This window comes from Delphinus delphis, chromosome 14, assembly GCF_949987515.2.
Source record: "Delphinus delphis chromosome 14, mDelDel1.2, whole genome shotgun sequence".
Taxonomy (NCBI): Eukaryota; Metazoa; Chordata; class Mammalia; order Artiodactyla; family Delphinidae; genus Delphinus; species Delphinus delphis.
The window spans coordinates 15,957,809-15,983,228 of NC_082696.1; the positions used below are offsets into that span (position 1 = coordinate 15,957,809).

The 25,420-nt window shown below is 38.3% G+C and overlaps 1 protein-coding gene across 2 annotated transcripts in view; it reads left to right on the forward strand.

The window, feature by feature from the left end:
* KATNA1 (katanin catalytic subunit A1) overlaps nucleotides 1-25,063 on the forward strand; it is a 35,806-nt gene extending 10,743 nt beyond the window's left edge. The window contains exons 4-11 of one of the 2 annotated variants that reach the window (XM_060029808.1): nucleotides 2,710-2,890; nucleotides 14,386-14,507; nucleotides 16,150-16,255; nucleotides 17,457-17,615; nucleotides 22,616-22,742; nucleotides 23,254-23,388; nucleotides 23,763-23,889; nucleotides 24,328-25,063. In XM_060029808.1, the coding sequence (XP_059885791.1) occupies nucleotides 2,710-2,890; nucleotides 14,386-14,507; nucleotides 16,150-16,255; nucleotides 17,457-17,615; nucleotides 22,616-22,742; nucleotides 23,254-23,388; nucleotides 23,763-23,889; nucleotides 24,328-24,526 (1,156 nt within the window). In that variant the 3' untranslated portion in view covers nucleotides 24,527-25,063. The remainder of the gene's footprint in view (nucleotides 1-2,709; nucleotides 2,891-14,385; nucleotides 14,508-16,149; nucleotides 16,256-17,456; nucleotides 17,616-22,615; nucleotides 22,743-23,253; nucleotides 23,389-23,762; nucleotides 23,890-24,327) is intronic. The other variant, XM_060029810.1, reaches the window with a different exon arrangement.
* The last annotated feature ends 357 nt before the right edge of the window (nucleotides 25,064-25,420 follow it).

Sequence of the window (25,420 nt, forward strand, 5' to 3'; positions counted from 1 at the left end):
TATGATGATGAACCCTAGTGTCCCTCCTTATTGCTTCTGGCTTTTCTTCAATATTTTTTTCTGTCTCTGATTTTAAATGCCCTGGATTACTATTAACTACAAAGTTCTCCTCTTTGACTTTATTTGCTGCATCTTTCTATTTCTTTCTGTAATTTATTTTACTTGCTTCCTCAACTGAATATCCCTCAAAACTCTTTATTTTTCTGTTGGTCTTAATCTGTACTCATGCTTAAGAGCGCTTATTCTTTCAACTCCCATGGTGATTCTAACCTTGACATTGCCTAAATTTTAATCCCATTTGAAGAACAGATTTAACTGATCCAGCATTCTAGTGCTGTGCACAAATATGTTTGTACAGGAGGTTCATTGAAGCCTTTTAGAGGAAAGATTAGAAATAGAATAAAACTTTTTGGTATGATTCTTTTAAAATGTCTTTTAAAAGTCAGCTGATGTCCCTCAAACATCTTCTCGTCTCACTGAATAAAACCCAAAGTTTTCAGTATGTCCCTCAGTGCCACCCTGTGAGATCTGGTTCCCTGCCGCTTCTGTGACCTAAGTTCTTACAGTTCTCTCCCTCAGCCTTCTTGAACAAGTCAAACACAAATGCTTCAGTTCTCTGCACTTGCCTTTCCTTCAACTCAGATGTTTGATGGCTTGTTCTCTCACTTCTTTCAGGTCTCTACTTAAATATCACCTCAGAAAGGCCATCTCTGATCACCCTACCTATATCATTCCGTAGACCCTACCATTCTTTATTTTCTTAGATAGCATTTAGCATCATCTGATGTACTGTTTATTCCTTCATTGAAACCCCCTCTGCCCACACACACACTTGAATGTGAGCCTGTGAGAGTAAAGGCTTTTATTAAAGTTATTTTAAAAATTTTTTTACTTTAAATGCAGAGTAGTGCCTGTCAGTAGTAATAGTTCAGTAAATTATTTTTCGGATAAATGAATAGCAGTAAGAAGTGGATAAAGGGACTTCCCTGGCAGTCCAGTGGTTAGGATTCCATGCTTCCACTGCTGGTCAGGGAACTAAGATTGTGCAAACCACAAGGCGCGGCCAAAAAAAAAAAAAAAAAAAAGAAGTGGATAAAGTGTGCCACATTTTATGTGACTGACTGCCAGCTAGCCATTAAAAGTCATTTATGAGGTGATGATAGAGGAAAGAATACCGGCAATGCCTCATGATATAATGAGTAGAGAAAAATAAGAGCATATGTGTATATAATGGTTCCAATTTTGTTTAAATGAAAGGCAACCGTAAGAAAATAAACTAATATGTTAAGTGGTTAACTCTGGATAGTGGGGTTAAGGTGACTTTTTCAAATTCTTTATACTTTATTATAATTCAGTGTCTATTTTATATTATTTTTCTTAAGAGGAAAAATAAATATATATTTTAAAGCAGAATCCCTACTTGGCTATCCAAGTTTCTAAATCCAAAATTGAACCCTCATCATTCCTTTCACACATATATTGGTTTGGCTTTATCATCCTCCCAAATTCTCATTCTCAACCTTTCACATCTAAGAGTATCTTTTTTCATAGTGTCTCTTAGATTTTTATCATTACTCCTTGAGCTAGGCCCTCATCTCATGCCTTGATAACATCTCCCTGCTTTTTCTGTTTCCTTCATCAGTGTATCTTATTATTAGACTGATCTTTCTAAAACCTTTTCAGTGGCCGCCAGCTAAAAACCAAGCCTCTTGAACTGGCAGTGTTTAGATCTACTTACTGAACCACCTTATCTGTTGAGTATCATGTTTTAATGTTTACCATTGTCTTCACAGTTAGTAACTTTATAACCTTTACGTAGATTAAGCTCATCTTGCTTTCTTTGCTTTTCTTCACTGATTTTCTTGTCTGCAATTGTACCATCTTGTTTAGGTCAACTTCTGTGTTTCCAGGTCCAATTTACTTTGTCTTTAAGAGGCCACTCCCATTGCCACAGTACTAGATCTCTTTCACACTTTCTAGTATACTTGCCTAGTCTTATGTATCTTCTTCTTTCTTAACTATACTTGAGGTATTTGAGGATAGGACTCCCCTGCCTTTTTTTATTGCTTGTTTTACTGGCCCCAACCAAGTCTAGAAGTGTAGTAGGAGCCTAATAAGTATTTGAGAGGTCTAAATCCTGCCACAGAAATAAAGATGAAGTGATCTACATAGAGGTAAAGCACTGTACATGAGTTCTTGTAACTGTCCATAGCCAGTGCTTATGTCAGGTTTTTTTAATGGGAAAATGATTAAATTTTATTAATTAAAACAGAACTGTGATACATTCTAAATAAAATGGTACCAAATTGCACATATATCAGTACATAAGTGTGAAGTCTACACCTGTGCTTTGTTCTTGCTTTTTCGATAAAACTCCCTTCTCTGATTATTGTTCTCTTTTCAGTTTCCAAGAATCAGACTAATTTTTCATCTAATCCGATATACAATAGCTATTTCCTTTTAAAAGAGAGGTGATGATCAGTTGACTTCTATTATTTCTACCATAAAACCATAGTGCACCACAGACAGCTATGCCCAGTTTAAATGCTAGACCTTAGATTTCAGTGACCTCAAGTTTGTTTTATCTTGTGTTCAGTTATGCCTTTGCTTCTTTAGTTCATAAACTAACTTACACACTATGTGTGTTCATCTATATATGGACCAACTCCAAGAGTTGAGTATGATTTTCATGATCTTGTATTTGATTAGACCCTCACCAGGACCTAGAAAACGCCAGTCGTCTCAGTACAGTGACCCTAAACCACAGGGTAACCGTTCAAGTACAACTGTCAGAGTTCACCGTCCATCCGCACACAGTGTTCACAATGACAGAGGGAAAGCTGTTCGTTGTCGGGAAAAGAAAGAACAGAATAAAGGAAGAGAGGAAAAGGTAAATGTTACTGATATTCATAAATGAAAAAGTTATTTATTAACCTTAAAAATGAAGACTGTACAAATTTTAATAATTTTTAGTAATTAAATCTGCTACTATAATAAAACCATAGTCACACTCCACCTAGGCTAGGATTTTTCCTACTCACTATTCAACAAATAATTTTGTTTTTTTTGTTTGTTTTGTTGTTGTTGTTGTTTTGCGGTACGTGGGCCTCTCACTGCTGTGGCCTCTCCCGTTGCGGAGCACAGGCTCCGGACGCGCAGGCTCAGCGGCCATGGCTCACGGGCCCAGCCGCTCTGCGGCATGTGGGATCTTCCTGGACCGGGGCACGAACCCATGTCCCCTGCATCGGCAGGAGGACTCTCAACCACTGCACCACCAGGGAAGCCCTATTTTGGTTGTTTTTTGTAACTTTCTATCTTGATACAATTTCAGACTTGCAAACAAGTTGCAAGAATGGTATAAAGAACTTCCAGTGTGGTGAATTGGGAGATTGGGATTGACATGTATACACTGATGTGTATAAAATGGATGACTAATAAGAACCTGCTGTATAAAAAAATAAATAAAAGAAAAAAAAAAGAACTTCCATATATTCTTTCCCCAGTTTTACCAGTTATTAATATTATGTCCCTTTTGCTTTATCATTTACTCTCTGTATATACTTTATTTTTCCTGAAGCATTGAGAGTAAGTTGTAGAAATGAAATCATGCCCTTTTACCCTTAGATGTTTTAGAGTCAATTTCCTAAATACTAGGACATTGTTTCACATGAAAACAATGTAGTGATCAAAATTCATAAATTTTGCATTGATACGGTACTGTTATCTAATACATAGACCTTTAGAAAATTTTGCCAGTTATCCCAATAATGTCATTTATAGCTCCCCCTGCCCGCCGTGCCGGGACCCAATATAGAAGCATACATTGCATTTGGTTGTCATGTTTCTTTAGTCTCTTTTATCTTTTTTTATTTTATTTTTTTAATTTATTTATTTTTGGCTGCATTGGGTCTTCGTTGTTGCATGAGGGTTTTCTCTAGTTGCAGTGAGCAGGAGCTACTCTTCGTTGCAGTGCGCAGGCTTCTCATTGCGGTGGCTTCTCTTGTTGTGGAGCACGGGCTCTACGTGCAGGCTCGGTAGTTGTGGCATGCGGGCTCAATAGTTGTGGCTCGCGGGCTCTAGAGCGCAGGCTTAGTAGTTGTGACGCACGGGCTTAGTTGCTCAGCAGCATGTGGGATCTTCCTGGACTGGGGCTCGAACCTGTGTCCCCTGCATTGGCAGGCGGATTCTTACCACTGTGCCACCAGGGAAGCCCTCTTTAGTCTCTTTTAATGTGAACATTTCCTCTGCCTTTATCTTTTTTGGCCTGACTTTTTTAAGAGTTATTTTGTAGAATGTTCCTCGGTTTGGATTTGCCTGATGTTTCCTCATGATTAGATTTAAGGTTGTGCATTTTTGGCAGGAATACCACTGAAGTGAAGTTTTGTTCTTCTCAGTGTATCATATAAGGAGGCACAGGATGTTTATTTGTTCTGTTACTTGTGATAAATTGGATCACTTGGTTAGGGTGGTGCCTGCCAAGTCCCTCCACTATACAGTTACTCTTTTTCCCTTTATAGTAGTTTGTGGGGAGATACTTTGAGGTTATATAAATATTGTATTTCTCATTAAAGTTTCAGTTACTTGCTTTAGCATCCAGTGATTCTTGCCTGAAGCAGTTATTCCTCTGATAATTGAAAAATCATTTTCTAATGCTATTATCTCTTCTACATTAATTACTTGACATTGAACTGTAAGAAAAAACTCTATCTCTTCCCCTTTATTTAATTTTATCAGTATGGACTGGTGGACTCTTATTTTATTCAGTGAATTAAAATCTATTACTATCTTTTTGATGCTTAAATTGTCCAAGAGTTGAGGAGTGGGAGACCCTTGAAGCTGGGTCTTAAGTCTTTTTGACACATACTCACCATTCTCTGAGCATTTCCTCATTTTCTGGCAAAATAGGATGTTCCAGGCTCTTCGTGTATTTACCCCATTTCTCCAAGAAACCCTGGTTCCTATTAGTGAGGAATGAGATTTATAAACCAAGATTTCAGTACCAATTATTATTTGAGGGCCTGTGCTCTCTTACAGTAAGAAATATATGGGACTCTGAGAACCTAGTTTCTGTCCTCTCTACTTCCACCTCCCCAGTCCCTTGCCCCAGGCACATACCTAGTCTATGAAATGGTAAAGTACAGGCTCACTTCTTGGCTTGTTGTACCAAAAGGACCCCTCCACACCACCTGGGCAAAGTGAAAACTGGGTTAAGCAAATGTAAAGCCCCCAGTGCTGCCCATTCAGTCCTTTTCAAAACATCATATCATGGGCTTCCCTGGTGGCGCAGTGGTTGAGAGTCCGCCTGCCGATGCAGGGGACACGGGTTCGTGCCCTGGTCCAGGAATATCCCACATGCCGCAGAGCAGCTGGGCCCGTGAGCCATGGCCGCTGAGCCTGCGCGTCCGGAGCCTGTGCTCCACAACGGGAGAGGCCACAACAGTGAGAGGCCCGCGTACCGCAAAAAAAAAAAAAAAACCATCATATCAGCCCGTACTTCAAGATCTTTTTCCTAAATTTGCAGTCTAACTTTGTAATTCTGCTTGAGAACCTCATCCAGTAACCAGCCAAGCCACACCTTTAAATATAACCTTCCTTGTTGGTATAGATACAGATGTGCTTTTAGCTCTTGATTTTGTGTCATCACCTTTATTCCCCGTCCTCCCCATTTCTGGAGGTCATTTGCCCTTGTACATCTGGATAGTCAGTTCCCTTGAGTCCCTCTCACCATCGTTCCATAGTCCTGTATTTCTGTACTTTCAGCAACAGCAGTGCTATTGTAGTTCCTGAAACAAGGAAGGGTATGCGGAAGGTGGCTAATGCCTCTGGCCTTAGGCAGTATTATCAATACGAAGGTTGCCCTTGCCTATCATCTAGGGTGTGGGTTGTAAGCCTTTTAACCATCTGTGGTTTGTTAGAGCTCAATGTCCTATACCTTTTTCACTTTATATCTATACTTTTATACCCTGAGAAATGATGTGTAGAACCTGAGGTACTATAATCAGCAAATCAGTTGTATAAATTAAATTGAATTAATATGATTTGCTTGTTAAAACAGGAAGATATAAAGCCTTTCAAAAATATAGCATGGTGATTAAGAGCATGGGCTTTGGAATCATGTAGACTTGTATTTCAGCACCATCCCTGCTGTTTCTGGATGTATTACCATAAGCTACTTGGGCTTTCTAAATTTTATCCCCTCATATATAAAATTACTTTAACGCCTGTCTTATAGAGTTTTTGTAGGATAAATAAAATAACTTTTTTTAAAAAATTTTATTTTATTTATTTTTGCTTGCGTTGGGTCTTCGTTGCTGTACACGGGCTTTCCCTAGTTGCGTTGAGCGGGGGCTGCTCTTCGTTGTGGTGCGCGGGCTTCCTCATTGCGGTGGCTTCTCTTGTTGTGGAGCATGGGCTGTAGGCACACGGGCTCAGTAGTTGTGGCTCGTGGGCTCTAGAGCACAGGCTCAGTAGTTGTGGCGCATGGGCTTAGTTGCTCCGCGGCATGTGGGATCTTCCTGGCCCAGGGCTCGAACCCACGTCCCCGGAATTGGCAGGCGGATTCTTAACCACTGCGCCGCCAGGGAAGCCCCAAGATAACTTTTTTTTCTACCTAGTGTGTGCTCAATAAATGTTAGCTATTATTTCCCAAACATTCCAGGTAACTGAGATTTTTGTTACATATGCTATTGACTTGAACAGTTTCACCATTGCATTTTTTAAAATTTTAATGAAATATCTTAGAGGTTGATGACTACATTCAAAATGCTCTTTAATTTATCTAAATGCAAAAGTAGAATTATTAGGTTAAAAGTAGGATAAAAATAAATTCCCCAGAAGGAGGCTCACTTTGAAAAAAAGTTCTTATTTACCAATGGAAGTATTTTAGCCTTCAGTTTAAAACAAATAGTGTTTCTATCACCCTTTGATTCTCTACTGTTTCAAGAATAGGGCAAGAGGACAAAGTATAATAAATAAACATAAAATCAGCTACATTAAGAGGAGATCTTAGGGGCTTCCCTGGTGGCGCAGTGGTTGAGAGTCCGCCTGCCGATGCAGGGGACACGGGTTCGTGCCCCGGTCCTGGAAGATCCCACGTGCCGCGGAGCGGCTAGGCCTGTGAGCCATGGCCGCTGAGCCTGCGCGTCCGGAGCCTGTGCTCCGCAACGGGAGAGGCCAGAACAGTGAGAGGCCCGCGTACTGCAAAAAAAAAGAGGAGATCTTATCTGTGTCTTTGCTGAGTGTAGACATGACTTACGTGCTAAAATCCTCAGGACTTGACAGCCAAAGAACAAGTGTATAGAATAGATTTTCTTCCCAAATCAGCCAGTGTGTCTTTGTTGGTAATATATGCCCAGTGTTGAGAAACTTACATTTGGGGAGATCAGAATAATATATTTCAAACAATTATAGAACAATTAGATGTTAAACTGGTGGTAGCTAGTGACTAAAAATAGCAGAATTCTTAGAAGGAGTTGGTAGTAGTGAGAAAGCTTCATGGAAGAGATAAAGCCATTAAGTCATACAGAATGAATAAATTTTTTTTTCCTATTTAAAACCTTTTGTTACCTATTCACTTAGAAAATCAGAAAATAGAGCAAATGAAAAAAGAAAACTCAGACTCACATTCTTACCCACCCAGAGTTCTGTTAATCTCATGGTCTATGCTTTTAATGCTTTTCTATTGCGTGATTTTTTTTTTTAACCGTAACCGGAATCATAAAGTAGCCTGTTCTTTTTGATTATCAATGTATCCTAACAGTCTTTCTATGTTGAGTTGGTCTATTCCTCTAAATAGTAGCTGTACAAATGACTAAAGAAAAGGAAATAAGAGCACAGAAACAAGTGTCTTCAGTAAAATGTCTCTCTTAAGTCTATTGCCCATTATGCAAATGAGTTTTTTTTTAGTCTTGAGTTTTGAGAGCTCTTTATATAGTCTAGAGACTAGTCCTTTGTCAGTTATGTATTTTGCAGATAGTTTCTTTAAGTGTGTAGCTTGTCTTTTCATTGTTTTAGTAGGATCTTTCACAAGGCAAAAGATTTTAATTTTGGTAAAGTCCAACATTTCCTTTTTATAAATTATGCTTTTGGTGTCAAGTTTGTAATTCTTTGCCTAGCCCTAGATCCCAAAATTTTTTAATTTTTTTCTTAAAAGTTTTATAATTTTATGTTTTACATCTAAGTCCATGATCTGTTTTGAGTTGATTTTTGTGTAACGTGTGAGACTTAGGTCAAGGTTCATTTTTTGCCTATACATGTTCAATTGCTCCAGCACCTTTTGTTGAAAAGGATTTGTTATAGCACAGAGAACTACATTCAATATCCTGTAATAAACTATATGGAAAAAATATGAAAAAGAATATACATGTATATATATATATATATATATATATATATATATAACTGAGTCACTGTACTGTACAGCAGAAATTAATACAACATTGTAAATATACTTCAATAAAATAAATTTTTTACACCTTGATCAAAAATTATTTGGGCATATTTGTGTGGGTCTGTCTATGGGCTCTCTATTACATTTCATTGATACATGTATCTGTCTCTCAACCAATACTCCACACAGTCTTGGTTACTATAGTTATATACTGTGTTATGTACATAGTAAGCTTGAAATTGAGTAGACTAATTCATCCCATTTTATTCTTCCTTTTCAAAGTTATTTTAGCTATTCTAGTTCCTTTTTTTTCATGTAAATTTTGGAATCAGCTTTTCTACATCTACAAAGAATCTTGCTGATATTCTGATAGGAATTATGTTAAACCTATGTATCAGTTTGGGGGAAATTAAGATCTTTGTTACATTGAGTCTTCCAATCCATGAACATGTTATCTCCTTTAGATCTTTGATTTCTTTCATCAGCATTGTGTAGTTTTCAGCATACAGGTCTTGCATATATTTTGTTAGATTTTAAACCTAAGTATTTCACTTTTCTAAGTGATTGTATCAGTGGTATTGTATTTTTTATTTCAGTATCCACGTATTTATTGCTAGTATATAGAAATACAAGTGACTTAAAAAATTCTTTTAGGGCTTCCCTGGTGGCGCAGTGGTTGAGAGTCCGCCTGCCGATGCAGGGGACGCGGGTTCGTGCCCCGGTCCGGGAAGATCCCACATGCCACGGAGTGGCTGGGCCCGTGAGCCATGGCCGCTGAGCCTGCACGTCTGGAGCGCTCCGCAAAAAGCCCACAACAGTAAGAGGCCCGCGTACCGCAAAAAAAAAAAAGAAAAAAAAATTCTTTTAAATTGTGGTTTAAATATGTATAACGTAAAATTTACCATTTTAGCCATTTTTAAGTATGCATTTCTTTCCATTTTTTTTTTTTTTTTTTTTTGCGGTATGCGGGCCTCTCACTGTTGTGGCCTCTCCTGTTGCGGAGCACAGGCTCTGGACGCACAGGCTCAGCAGCCACGGCTCACGGGCCCAGCCGCTCCACAGCATGTGGGATCTTCCTGGACCGGGGCACGAAACCGTGTCCCCTGCATTGGCAGGTGGACTCTCAACCACTGCGCCACCAGGGAAGCCCTAAGTATGCATTTCTTAAAGCGCAACTAAGTACATTCACATTGCTGTGGAACTATCACCACCATACATCCACAGAACGTTTTTAATTTTGCAAAACTGAAACTCTGTGCCCGTTAAACAATAACTCCCTGATAAGGAAAACTCTCTTTTTCTTTCTGCTTGCTACTTGCAAAACACTTCTGTACTCCAAATGTGTAGGATTTTTTTTCCACATCAAGCAATTCTTTGACACCAGTTGTGTGTCCTACAGTCTAACTCAACTGGCATCAGATCCACAGGTTAAGAGTTCAGTTGCACAGGGTGCCTCCACATCACATGCCAGTTGCAAGTCCAGCTTGTCACCTGTGCTTCTGACCAACTGGTATAAATCAGAGGTTACCAAAACAACCCCCTTGGGTTTGATAATTTGTTAGAGCAGCTCACAGAACTCAGGAAAACAGTTTTCTTACTAGATTTACCAGTTTATTACAAAGGATGCAATTCAGCAACAGCTAGATGGAAGAGAAGCCCAGGGCAAGGTACGTGGGAAGGGACGCAGAGCTTCCATGCCTTCTCCAGATACGCCACCCTCCTAGCACCTCCGCATGTTCACCATACCCTATCCTTTTGGGGTTTTGTGGAGGCTTCATTACGTGGGTATGATGGATTAAATCATTGGCCATTGGTGATTCATTGAACCTCCAACCTCTCTTTCTCCCCAGAGGTTGTGTGGTAGCACTGTGAGTTCCAACCCTCTAATCACAAGTTTGGTTCCCCTGACAACAGTCCCCATCCTGTGATTAACTAGGGGCTTTCCAAAAATCACCTCATTAACGTAAACTCAGGTTGAGTTGAAGGGGCTTGTTATGAGTATCAAAAAACACCTCTTTCACCTTTACTGCTCTGGATCTATTTCAGGAGCTGGGAACAAAAACTGCATATTATAACAAAAGATGCTTCCATTGCTCTTATCAGTTAGGAAATCATAAGGGTTTTAGGAGTTATATGCCAGGAATAGGACTAAAACTAAGTATGTATTTCTCGTTATAAATCATAATATTGCATTCCCTGTTCCTTCCCCCTGCCCACAGGCCCTGGCAACCACTATTCTACTTTCTGTCTCTATGAGTTTGATTCCTCTAAGTACCTCACATGAGTGGAATCATACAGTATTTGTTCTTTTGTGACTGGCTTTTCCTACTTAGCATAATGTCTTCAGGGTTCATCCATTTGATAGCATGTGTCAGAATGTCATTCCTTTTTAGGCTCATATTCCATTGCATGTATATACCATATTTTGTTTATCCAGTCATCCATCAAAGGACACTTCGGTTGCTTCCACCTTTTGGCTATTGTAAATAATGCTTCTATGTCACGGGTATATAAATGTCTCTTCAAGACCCTGCTTTCAAGTCTTTTGGAGATATATATATATATATATATATTCATATACAGAAGTATTCGTGTATAATTCTGTTTTTAATTTTTTGAGGAATCACCAAACGTTTCCACAGTGGCTGCATCATTTCACATTTCTACTAACAGTGCACAATGTTCCAATTTCTCCACATCTTTGCCAACACTTGTTATTTTCTTTTTTTAAAAAATAAATTTATTTATTTATTTATTTATTTATGGCTACGTTGGGTCTTCGTTGCTGTGCGCGGGCTTTCTCTAGTTGCAGTGAGCAGGGGTTACTCTTTGTTGTGGTGTGCGGGCTTCTCATTGCAGTGGCTTCTCTTGTTGCGGAGCATGGGCTCTAGGCGCGCGGGCTTCAGTAGTTGTGGCACGTGGGCTCAGTATTTGTGGCACGTGGGCTCAGTATTTGTGGCTCGTGGGCTCTAGAGTGCAGGCTCAGTTGCCCCATGGCATGTGGGATCTTCCCAGACCAGGGATTGAATCCGTGTCTCCTGCATTGGCAGGCAGACTCTTAACCCACCAGGGAAGTCCCTGCCAACACTTGTTATTTTCTGTGTGTGGTTTTTTTAGTTAGTTAGTTAGTTTGTTCTAGTTTTGTAATAGTTTTGTAATAGCCATCCAAATGGTGTGAACTAGTATCTCGCCGAGGTTTTGATTTGCATTTCCCTAATGATAAAATTGACTTTTTACGTATATTTAGTATCCTGCCACCTTGCTGAAGTCATTTATTAATTCTAGGAGAATTTTTGTAGATTCCTTGGAATTCTCTGGGTAAACATCATGCCATCTGAAATAGAACAGTTTTATTTCTTCCTTTTGGATTTGTATGTGTATGTGTCCTTTTCTTGCTCTGTTACACTGGCTACAACTTCTAGCACTATGTTGAATAAGTGTGATGAAAGTGGACATCCTGATCTTAGTGGGGAAAGCATTCAGTGTTTCATCATTAAATATAATGTTAGCTGTAGAATTTTTTTTTTTTTTTTTTTTTTTTTTTTTTTGGTACGCGGACCTCTCACTGCTGTGGCCTCTCCCGTTGCGGAGCACAGGCTCCAGATGCGCAGGCTCAGCGGCCATGGCTCACGGGCCCAGCCGCTCCGCGGCATGTGGGATCTTCCCGGACCGGGGCACGAACCCGCGTGCCCTGGATCGGCAGGCGGACTCTCAACCACTGCGCCACCAGGGAAGCCCGCTGAAGAATTTTTGTGTGTGCTTCTTACCAAGTTGAAGAAATTCGTCTTTACCACGAATGGATGTTGAGTTCTGTCACGTGCTTTTTGGCATCTGTTGCATGATCATGTAGTTTTCCTTCTTTGCCTGTTAATATGTGGATTATATTGATTTATTTATTGTTTGAATTTTGAACTAGCCTTGCATCCTTGGAATAAACCTCACTTGGTCATGGTATATAATTCTCTTTATATCTTACTGAATTCTATTTGGTAATATTTTGTTAAGGATTTTTGCATTTATGAGGGATCTTGGTCTATAATCTTTTTGTTTTGTTTTTTAATTCTCTTTGATTTTGGTATCACAGTAATAGTAACTTCATAAAATGAATTGAAAAATGTTCATTCTTCTGGAAGAGATTGTGTAGAATTGGTAGTTCTTGTTTAAATGTTTGATAAAATTTTCCAATGAAACCATCTGGGCTTGGATATCTTTTTTGGAAGTTTTTAAATTATGAATTCAATTTCCCTAGAAGTTGAAGGGCTGTTTAAATGATCTTTTTCATAATAGTTGAGTTGTAGTAGTTTGTGTTTTTCAAATAGTGATCCATTTTGTCGAAGTTGTCAAATTTATGTCAAATTTATTTTGAGCACCAAAAGGGAGTCTACATTCTTTTTAACCTCTACTGCTTTCTTTTACATCCTGGTAGTTGTTAGTATTTTCCCTTAGAAATGTCAAAATTTGAAATTCCATAGCTCCCCTTGGCCGACCTATTATAGAATTGTTTCTCCTTTCTGCCTGTCTGAAATTTGTTTTGCTTTGTCTGCAAACATTCCCTCAGCACTGTGTTCTATGGGAGAAAATAAGGTGAGAACTGCTGATAAAGTGCCTTATATTTGTGTTTCCCTGGGCTTGCAGTTTAAGTTTCTAATAGGAACAGTGTCTTCTTTCTATCCCCCGCAGCTGCTCGTACAGAATAGATTAGTATCTGTGAATGAATAACAACTTCATAAATACTTAGAAGAAAAGATAACCTCCTCTTTTAAATGTTATACAACACCTCCCTTGAATCTTTAATGTTCCTATTGGATACTAAATATGTAAATTGTGAGACAGGCACTTATTTGGTCATCTAGTGTAAGACTTTGAACGTCATAAATATTGGTTAAGTCTAGACATTAGTACTGACTTTAGACAGCACCAGTGACAAAGAAGTCATCATGTTATGGGCAAAAAAATGTTATGGATTTTGGAGATGGGGGTAACAATCCTAGTACAAGACCAAGTAAATGATTATTTACACCAATATAAAGTTTCATAAATTTTCTTGGCTTATAAAATTCACGACTGTCTCAGCAGTTTTTTCATAGCACCTCTAGGACAAAAAGAATACCCATCCATTTGAAATTTGGTTAAAACAACTCTTTATGTCCCAACAACACCTTTTGGACACTGTACAGTTTCTCAGACCTTGGAGTCACAGTGGCCATTCCACTGTCATTCCTCTTCCACATTGATTTTTCCCGGTATATGTTTTATCACAGCAACTGCCAAAAATCCAGCCTCACAAAAAATACGGGATTATTGAAAGGAATGCAGCAGTCTTCACGGAGAAACTGAACTACCTCGAGCCGGTAGTTCACCCAATGTTCAGACAGGTGTTTTTGTATTTCCCTCAAAAATCTGAAAAATCCTGCAGCGCCCTGTGAGTTCACTGTTGTGCCTTGGAGTGCTTTAGTGTGCATCTTGCGGCCCTAATGACTGTCATCACAGAGGGTGGGAGGGAAAATCTCTCCGAAGGACTGAGGTGTCTTTTGGAGGGATGTGGGAATAGTGAAAAGGGATGTTTTGGGAGCATCAATGGGGACTGAGTACATGTTAAAGATTGACCCATAATCTTAGCTAAATAAACCATCTGTCTATAACCTTATCTCTTCTAAAGTTTTGAGATAAATGCTATACATATCTAATATTCACTACGGACTACAGTTTATCTCAATATTAATTTTTACTATTGTCAGTTCATATGCATAATATTTTTATTTTTCTTTAATACCGTTGTCATACTTTTTATGTAAAAATAAAAATTCTGTATGAAACTCTGATGTTGATGTAGAAGGATGACTTGTAGTCTTTGATTCTGTCCTTATTACTTGGTACTATTACATTAGCTTTTTAAAAAATGTCACCTAAGTCCAATCTTTGTTTCTGACTCATAGAAACAAAATATAATTTTTGAGTCAATCAAAAGCTCTTGTTTTTTCTCTCTGTTTGTGTAGAACAAATCACCTGCTGCAGTTACAGAACCAGAGACAAATAAATTTGATAGTACTGGATACGATAAGGACTTAGTAGAAGCTTTGGAAAGAGATATAATTTCTCAGAATCCCAATGTTCGATGGTAAGTTATATCACAACAAAATAATTGGGTGTTGCTTTTTGGAACAGAAAATGGAACAAATGTGGGCATGTACTGAAGATCAGTCCTTGAGGATAGAACCTGAGGACATACAATGTGAGCATGACACGTAATGAAAAACTTGACTTTGGTTCAGGCTGTACCAGTTTTTGTCTGAGATTTTTTAATTTAATGAAATAATAATAAAATTCTTATTAAATTAAAAATTCTACATACAGAATGGGAACAAGATCACAGAAATTACATCTTTTGGGGACATTCTCCAGTGGTAAAATGGCAGTGATTCTATGCGTGTGTATTGCTTGTTATCTTTAGGTTTATACAATATATGTTGCTTTTATATCCTATTAGAGCAGTGGTTCTCAACTTTATTCCTGTTATATCAAAGGGATAAGTTAGGAGTTTGGGATTAACATACACACACTGCTATATATAAAATAGGTAACCAACAAGGACCTACTATATAGCATAGGGAACTATACTTAATATTTTGTAATAACCTAAAGGGAAAAGAATCCCTTTGGAATAACCTAAGGGAAAAGACTGAAAAAAAAAATAGATGTAGTTGTATGTCTAACTGAATCACCCTGCTGTACACCTGAAACTAATACAAAAGTGTAAATCAACTATACTTCAATTAAAAAAATAAATATTATATCTAATCAAAGAACTGTAATTTATCACAGTGAGTTATAAATCTCCCTTTCCCACAAAGTTAGGTACATTCTGTTATACGTTTTTTGTTAAAACTTTAATTATTTTTAGGTATAGTTTTGAGGGGTATTTTCAAATATATTATCATGTCATATATCATAATATATTATCATGCCACGTGTACCGGTTGTTGTAGTAGTAGTTGTGTTCTAGTGGTTGGAGATGACTTCACGGCAATCTCTATGATACTCTTTATTTATTTTTTATTTTTTTATTTTTAATTTTTTTTCTATGATACTCTTTAATCTTGGTGTCTATCTCTTGATAGGGTTGGGGGCAAAACAGCAGTTTTGCAAGCTGTATCTGCTTTATGCCCTTTTTATTCTTTATGGGTTTTTTTAATGGGCTCATTGTTTCTAAATCATGGAATTTATGGAATGAGCATTTTAAGAGCAGAACTTTAAAATGAAATGGCATAATACTTAAATTGTAGGCCTATAGACCTGTGTTCTCATTCACCAAGCTGAAAATCATTACTCCCAAGAATTGAAGATTCAGGGACTTCCCTGGTGGTCCAGTGGGTAAGACTCTGCGCTCCTAATGCAGGGGGCTCGAGTTCGATCCCTGGTCAGGGAACCGGATCCCACACACTACAACTGAAGATTCCCCACACGGCAACGAAGATCCCACGTGCCGCAACTAAGACCTGATGCGGCCAAATAAATAAATATTTTAAAAAATTAAAAAAGAATCGAAGATTCAGATTGTGCTCTTTCTATATACTGGTTGGTGTGGCAGGCCTCGTCACAGTGTGTTAGTTCACTAGTGCCTAGGAAGAAGCTTAGCATTCTGTCAGCAACGTAAAATCATGTGCTTTCAGTGATTCTCAAGAATGACTACATAGAGTTAGGTTGTTGTAGTTAGTTTGTCAACAACTACAAGGTTGTTGATAAAATATCTTCTCTTTCAGGGATGATATTGCTGATTTAGTAGAAGCTAAAAAGTTGCTTAAGGAAGCTGTGGTGTTACCAATGTGGATGCCAGAATTCTTCAAAGGCATTAGGAGACCATGGAAAGTAAGTGTATTACTGTAACGGCATTGTCAAAGCAAATGGCAAGTGCATTGCTATAGAAAGCCAGTATTTATCTGTGTTGGGGGAAGTGGGAGGAGAAAATAGAGCAGGTAAAGAAAATTATTTTAAACTATGTTGTGTCATTCAGAACTTTGTTTAGACCAAGAGCTACTGCAAGGTTTCCAGAATAAGAAATAGGTACAGGACTTCCCTGGTGGCACAGCGGTTAAGACTCCACCTGCCAATGCAGGGGACATGGGTTCGAGCCCTGGTCCAAGAAGGTCCCACTTGCTGCGGAGCAGCTAAGCCCATGTGCCACAACTACTGAGCCCACTATGGAAGCCTGCGCACCTAGAGCCCGTGCTCTGCAACAAGAGAAGCCACCACAAATGAGAAGCACGCGCACTGCAACGAAGAGTAGCCCCTGCTCACCGCAACTAGAGAAAGCCCGTGCACAGCAACGAAGACCCAATGCAGCATAAATAAATGAATGAATGAATAAATAAATTTACTAAAAAAAAAAGGAATAGGTACAATGTGAATATTTGGAAAGTTGGACACATAGCAGATTTATAATGAGCTTACATTCGCAAATATGAACAGGTCACCTAATGCAAAAATACTCCATTTTACGTGTTGTGTTGCAGAACTTACATCTATATTTCTTGGAATTGTTCTTAAGAAACTAATAAGATATATCTGTATCTAATGAGTACTTTTTAAAAGTCATGTGCTGATATGAAAAGAGACTGTCCAAAAAACTCTTGGATTTGGGAAATGTGCTAATGGCTAACTCTGTACTTATTTTTTAAAATTCTTGAAAGGTTAAGTGATAAGCAAGATACAAATTATGGACATACAGCTATGTAAAAAAAAAAAACTAATTTGAGCAAAAAGACTAGCAGGAAATATATCCAGATACTAATGGTACCTGTGTTAGGGTATGATATTATATCAGTACTATAATATTGATTATATTATTTCTCTCATCTCTTAGTTCCAATTTTTTAATAGTGTGTAGTTCCCCTACTTTTGTAATGGAAAAAGTAAATTTGTGATAAAGTATCCTTCTGTTTATCTTTGTCTTTTACTTGTCTTAATATTATGTGTAAGTTGGTTGAAAATTGATCCTTAGTAACGGAATTCTTGTGAATTAGAACAATGGCACATAAATCCTTTGCTGATGCTATTATATTCCCAACAGGGAGTGTTGATGGTTGGCCCACCTGGCACAGGAAAGACCCTCCTTGCTAAAGCAGTAGCTACTGAATGCAAGACAACATTCTTCAATGTCTCTTCATCAACTCTGACTTCCAAATACAGAGGAGAGTCTGAGAAGCTTGTTCGTCTTCTGTTCGAAATGGTGAGTGCTTGAGCTAACTCTAATGATTCTTTACCTCTAGAAGGGGAGAAAGTGAGTTGTAACTACAGCATGTAGAATCGCTAGGCAGGATGCTTTTGTGCCCAGAGTGTGATTCCTGTGCTCTTGAAGGTAGAAAATTTTTATTCAATACTAACATGAATAACTTGCATTTCTCTTTGACTCCTTTTCTCTGGATGAAAGGCTGTCTCTGTTAGCTTATGGACATGCTCATGTTACGGGATCTGCATTACTGATCTGCTATAGGAATGTGAAATTATTACGGTTTTTAAATCAGGCTTAGTTATCGTAAATGCAGTATTAGAACAAAAATGAGAAAAGGTGAAAATCATAAGTAGATATGGAACTGAGATTACCTCCAATCTATTAACTATATCAAATACCCTGAGTTTAATGACCCAGTCTTTAGATTAAGTTCTTCGCTTCTTTGAGTTTCTTTTTCCTTCTTCCACTGCCACTCATCTGAGTATCAGTAGAAGAAATGTAATTCAACAAGTTCTGCTTGAGTGTTTAGGTTGAATTCAACAGCTTTTTAGACTTCAGACTTTGTTTCACGTACTGTTTCCGTCTTACCTCATTTAAGAAATTGTGTAGTTATATGCATGAGGACAGAGTTATGTTTATTATATAGATAGTGAAAAAGATTTACATTCCTGGTCGTGGTGGACAAAACCTTAGATGACCATGCTAATATTATACCAGAGCTTCCTTCCTAGGCTGAGAATAAACAAACAAAACCCTCACAATTTCATGTTATCTGTTTTCTGTAAAGGCTTCTTCCTGTTTCGGTTCCCATTTTCTTTCTCCTTCAACTTCGATAATTCATAAGGCAGGATGTAAATTCTGACAAGTTCTTATGGATTATTAATAGTCCATCCCACCATAGGAATCTAATGGAGAACCTCTTAGATCCTTTTGAAAAATTAGCTTGCTATTTGCTTCAGGGGAAAAATTATATTGTCAGTATTCCAGAATAACTAGGCCTTTTAAAAATGTAAGCTAGGGGACTTCCCTGGTGGTCCAGTGGGTAAGACTCCACGCTCCCAGTGCCGGGGGCCCGGGTTCGATCCCTCGTCGGGGAACTAGATCCCCCATGCGTGCCACAACTAAGAAGTCTGCATGCCGCAACTGAGACCCGGAGCGGCCAAAATAAATATTTTAAAAATTTTATTTAAAAAAAAAGTAAGCTAAATAGGGTGAATGGGGACTTCCCTGATGGTCCAGTGGTTAAGACTCCACGCTCCCACTGCGGGGTGCACAGGTTCAAACTCTGGTTGGGGAACTAAGATATCCCGCATGCCAAAAAAGAAAAAAAAAAAAGTAAATAGGGTGAATGGCTAAGTGTGGCGTCTTTAGAGTCCGGTGGCCTGGGTTAAGACCCCACTTCTGTCACTTTCCTAGATGGCTAACTGTGGGAAAATTCCTCTCCTGTCCCTCAGTTGCTTTATCTATAAGAGGAGGACAGTAATTTAGGACCTACCTCTGTAATGTTTGGAGGGTGAAATCAGCCAATACATGTAAACTGCTTAATACAGAGCCTGACTCATAAGGACTCATAAATATTAACTGTTACTGTTTAAGAGTTATCTGATTTTTTTTTAATGTAGGGTTTTATATTAAGGAAAAAGGACTATTTTCTTCTATGAGGGAAAGCCTCTTACAAAGTAGTAATTTGCAATATTTTTGTATACTGCGGTTTATAAAGACATATCAAACAACTTATTTTTTACTGCTTCCCTGGTATTGCCCAGGAGAATCTTAACCATCTTTAAACAAGTCCTTGCTTATCTGGAGCGAGCTACTTTGAGTTGCCCACTTGAGCAGGGGCTCAGTCACAAACCAGTGCCTGCAGATGGGAGCTTCTGCCTTTCTGCATTTCGGTTAGGGCTCATTTGAAACCACCTTGATTTGCTTCTGTTCATATGGACTCTCTCGAGTAAAATTGTACTGCCTCTCATATTTTGGTTTTGACTGCTCTACAGATGACTGCCTCTCTCTTGAGTGCCCCTCCCCCTGGACCTCTCAAAGTGAGCATTCCTCAGGGCCTGTATTTTGAATAAGGCCACTTAAATATTATAAAAGTCTGTCCAGGGTTTTTCACATGACATGGTAACAAACACATATAAAAACTTAATTGTATAGTTTTTGTTGTATTGTCAGGAACTTTCATTTTCAAGTGTCAGAAACCTAATCAAGTGAACAACAATCTCAGTTGTTGCAGCAAAATTCCAGAGATTAATGTTTGGTCTCTTTTCAGTCACATGCGTATGCCTGGACCCTCCTGGGACTCCAGCAGAGTTGGTCTCTCTTGAAGTAATGGAATAAGAATGAGAGAGAGATGATTTACAAATGAGAAAGAGAGCTTCTCTTATCATAAGGAGCCATGCTGTGCGGGCAGAAACAATTGGTTTCCTCTCCAAGTCTCTCTACATTACTTTCTCAGGTCATCCAAAGCCAATTTTAAATGTGCCACATAGCCTCTGCTTTAAGTCAGACCTTTCTGCACACCCTCAGTATTTGGGAAGACTCAATCTAGTAATTTTTGCTTGAAATTTAATTTTTGTTGTTGGTTCTGTTGGTAGATGGTTGCTAGCTAGAATTTCAATTATAAATTTTCTTGCATGTTTGCTTTTTTCTTTCTTTCCCTCCATCCAGTTTATTTTTCTCCCTCTGTTTCTTGAAAAGAAAGTACAAAAATGTTTGTACACAGTACCTAAGATCCAAGTAAGGATACCTTATTAAAAATGTATTATTAGGGCTCTTGGTTAAGAATCTGCCTGCCAGTGCAGGGGACACGGGTTCAATCCCTGGTCCGGAAGGATCCCACATGCCACGGAGCAACTAAGCCCTTGCGCCACAACTACTGAGCCTGCACTCTAGAGCCTGCGAGCCACAACTACTGAGCCTGCATGCCACAACTAATGAAGGCTGTGTGCCTAGATCCCGTGCTCTGCAACAAGAGAAGCCACCACAATAAGCCCGCACACTGCAACAAAGACCAAACGCAGCCAAAAATAAATAAATAAAATTTAAAATTATTATTATTATCTTACTATCCCTTTGGAGGCAGTAGATGACTTAGAATTCAAGTTTTTAACTAGAAAAGAAAGTGAGATTTAACTATTAGGATTTCCCAAGTGAACAGACTAAAACGAAATCTATACTTTGGAAGCACTGTGCTTTCAACACAATCGCCTCTTAGAGGATACTGAATTATAACCTCATGGTCCAAAGAATTGATGAACCCAGTACAATTGCGTGTTCAAATCTGTAATGTTCACTTGCCATTGTGGACTTGCATTTTACGTTCAAGCTTTCTTGTGCAGTGATTCTGTAAGTTTGGATATTTTGTTTAAAAAATGATTAACGATAAACATTAGTTACTATAATAAAATGCTTCTTATCAACTATACTCCAATTTTAAAAAGTCTACTAAAAACAAAAAAAAATAAGTAAATAAAATTAAATGCCTCTTCAGTCTCCTTAAGAAACGGGTGATACTGTTGAGTCTTACACAGCTGTTTACTAGATAATACTTGACTAGATCTATTAGTTAAGGGATCAATCTTCCCTGTTCTTTGGTTTGGGGAAGAAATGCATTTAAGGTACAAAAATAAACTTGGGGGATATTATTCAGCCATAAAAAAGAATGAAGTGCTGAGACTTCCTGGTGGCTCAGTGGTTAAGAATCCGCCTGCCAATGCAGGGGACACGGGTTTGATCCCTGGTCCGGGAAGATCCCACATGCCATGGAGCAACTAAGCCCGTGCGGCACAACTACTGAGCCTGCATCCCACAACTACTGAAACCTGCGTGCCTAGAGCCCATGCTCTGCAACAAGAGAAGCGACTGCAATGAGAAGCCCGCACACCGCAACGAAGAATAGACCCCGCTGTCCGCAACTAGAGAAAGCCTGCACACAGCAACGAAGACCCAATGCAGACAAAAAAAAGAGTGAAGTACTGTACATGCTACAATATAGATAAACATTGAAAACATGCTAAATGAAAGAAGGCAGACACAAAAGGCCACATATTGTATGATCCCATTTATTTGAAATGTCCAGAATAGGTAAATGCAAAAGACAGAAAATAGATTTGTGATTACCAGGGGCTAGGGGCAGGGAAGTATGGGTTATTTTTGGAGGCAGTGAAAATGTTCTGGAATTTGATAGTGATGATGGTTGCACAACATTGTTAATATACTAAATACTGAATTGTCACTTTAAAATGGTTTAAATGGTGAATTTTATGGTATATGAATTTTATCTCAAAAAAAAAAAACTAAGGCCATTTAAATTGACCTCTAATTGCCAACTTAAGAGGATAAAAATCAGTTGACCCTTGAACAACGTGAAGGTTAATCTGCATATAACTTATAGTGAGCCCTCTGTATCCACAGTTCTTCCACATCCTTTGGTTCAACCAACCGCAGACTGTGTAGTACCGTAGTATTTACTATGGAAAACTATCCACATATGAGTGGACCCATGCAGTTCAAACCCGAGTTGTTCAAGGGTCAGGTGTACTTGTATTAGTCAAATGAAAAATGGCAATTAAATTAGAATCCCTTAGAGGGAATCTATGTGATTTTATTTAAGGTAATGGTTCTCTTTAACAAAAATTTTTCTAGAACTTTAGAACACGTCAGTATCTGTAAATGTCTTCCCACCATTGTTGTCCATTTTATTGTAGTGTACAGGATAATCCTGTATTTATATGACTCATAAACAAATACATGTTGAAGATAATCAGTTATAGTATTGAATAGTATAAAAAATGGCCATGTAAGATTTAAGTATATGATAGGTCTATATTAGAAGCTGTATTTTAGCTGTTCCAGTTCTATCCTCTCTCCCCAGTATTAGGCAAAGAGGGAGAGATGCACAGGGTGGCAGGCTCCACAGCTCTTTTCTAATTGCTAAACTATGGATGACTTTTCAATGAAATAAAAACCTGGTGTTGCACGCTTTCTCCCTTCAGGCTCGATTTTACTCTCCAGCCACCATATTTATTGATGAGATAGATTCCATTTGTAGCCGCAGAGGGACTTCCGAAGAGCACGAGGCAAGCAGAAGGGTGAAAGCCGAGCTGCTGATTCAGATGGACGGTATGCCTGTGTCTCTGCGTGAGCTGAGCAAGCCCCACTCATAGTGCTGACCCACACAGCCCCAGGGACGCGGGGCTGGCCAGTCGGTCCTGGAGATCGCCAGCGGTAAACTGGGTGCACTGACAGTGGCGACACACCAGCAATTATGGCTGTTTATTCACAGGACACCCTCTGTCATACACACTGATCTCATTTTTAGCCATGAAACTGAAACAAATGCCGATTAATTGGCCTTAGAGAGGGATATGTATGGTTTTGAAGAATTTCTAAATTGCTATGTAGTTGTGCTGAACTAGTCTTTTGATCAAATCTATTTTGAGTCCTATTTTTTGCACACTGCAAAAACTCATTTTTCTTGCACCACAAATTCACATACATACCAGTTAGCTTTGTAAGTCTTAGGGAGGCTTGACGATTACCCTGCTTTTAATGTTGTGCTAAGTATCTGATGATCTTTAAGTAGTTGAGCTTTGCTTTTTATTTTTTTACTGTGTTCTTATCCTTCCTAAAGGTGTTGGAGGTGCTTCTGAAAATGACGACCCTTCCAAAATGGTTATGGTTCTGGCAGCTACTAATTTTCCCTGGGATATTGATGAGGCTTTAAGACGACGTCTTGAAAAAAGAATCTATATTCCATTGCCATCAGGTATCTTTATTTGAATCAGAAAGGTCATGTTAACTCTTAGGTAGTTTTGCTTAGAAATTTTAAAATTTCGTATTAATTAACTTTCCAAGACAAACGTAGGATGTCTTTCCTTATTTTAACTGGTTTGGCTATATTTGGAGCCTAAAGCCTTGATACTAGGAAATTTAAAATTCAATGAAATACTTCAATTTTAAAAAATAAAAATTAATTAAAATTTTAAAATAAATGCAGTAAATTCAGTAAGGAATAGGTCTTAAATTTTTTAAGCAAATGAGCTCGAAGAATTGGAAAACAACTTCTCAAAGTAGACTGGAGAAAAATAAAACATTGTTTATGTTGAAGGCTTACATTTTTAAATTTGTTTCTACCAATAGCAAAAGGCAGGGAGGAGCTATTACGAATAAGTCTACGTGAGCTGGAATTGGCTGATGATGTTGACCTTGCAAGTATAGCAGAAAACATGGAAGGTTATTCAGGTGCGGACATTACCAACGTGTGCAGGTATGAATTATTTTGGAAGCATAGGTGTTTTTTTTCTTTTTTTTTGAAGCATAGGTTTTTGTGGGTATAAGCTTCTATTATGAAGTTTTTATGCTGAATTAAGACAGATGAAGAATAAAGACCCACATTATAATCTAGTCAGAGACACAAGTTTTGGTGTTACGTTAGTGTTAGCTAACAGCCTCTCTCCTGTCTCTGTGATGCTTATTCTTTATATTATGGTACACTTTTAATAAAATTGAATTGCTATCTTATTATATCCTTTTAATTCTTCTTGGGCTTTTTGCTCAGATTCAACTGCTAAAAAAACAAGTCAAAAACAGGCCTTATAGTCCAGTACTGGATTCTATGCAGTACTACATATGTATATGTAATAAGATAATTACAGAATAACATATGCACTGAAACATTTTTTTGTTTACACGTTTTAAAACCTAGGGATGCATCCTTGATGGCAATGAGAAGGCGTATTGAAGGCTTGACCCCAGAAGAAATCAGAAATCTTTCAAGAGAAGAAATGCACATGCCTACAACTATGGAGGATTTTGAAATGGCTTTAAAAAAGGTTTCTAAGTCAGTATCTGCTGCAGACATTGAAAGATATGAGAAGTGGATATTTGAGTTTGGATCATGCTAAATTCTCACATGTAAACTGTGAGAAACCTGCATTAAGTGTTTGAATAATAATTAAAAGTAGTATGTCATTGCACCAAGCGCTATATTTTTTTAAATTTTCATAATGGTAAGAGTGAAAAAAAAGTATGATTCTGAATAAAGGAAATTTTTAAAAGTTACAAGCAAATATGTTTTACTTTAGCATTACTGTATTTCTCTTTCACTGACAACAAATGTTGCGGCACAGATGCCATTACTTAGCTTGGAAAACTGTCTTATATGTACATCTAAGTATACTATCTTCTCTTCCACTGCCTGCGGCTGCTGTTCCTTCTAAAGAATAAGACTGGCTCTAGCTCCACAGGTGCCAGTGGATAGCTGAAAATTCCTGAACATTTTTATACAAGTAGCCATTTGATGCATGGACCACACCCAGTGTGCTTTCCTTCCTGCGTGGTGTTATGGTAACTTCCCTCCTCGTCCTGAGAGAGCTTTAAAGGCCCTTCATTTTACTGTGCATTTAAAAGGAAAAAATATATACATCTATATAAAACCTTGCCTGCCTGACTTTATTCTGCCTGTGTAAGAGGCTGCACTGTAGGCGAGTAGATACTTTTCAGCCCGTGCTGCTCACTGTATTCCAGTGAAACGCATTAACCCATCACTCATGGACACAAAGCATAAATAAAATACGTAATAGTTAATGGTGGAAGTAAAAGTTAATAAATGAAATAAAGGTTAATGGTATAAAATTTTAGGTAAGATTTTTGTTTATAATTACTTGTAAAAAACACTGTGGCATCCCAACCATAGAAAACAGAGCCTCAAGAGGACTGAGTGTCTTGCCGTGGTCCCAAGCCTCACAGGTAAGGAGAGAAGTCAGGATGGGAATTGCTGACTGCAAAGTCTACACTCT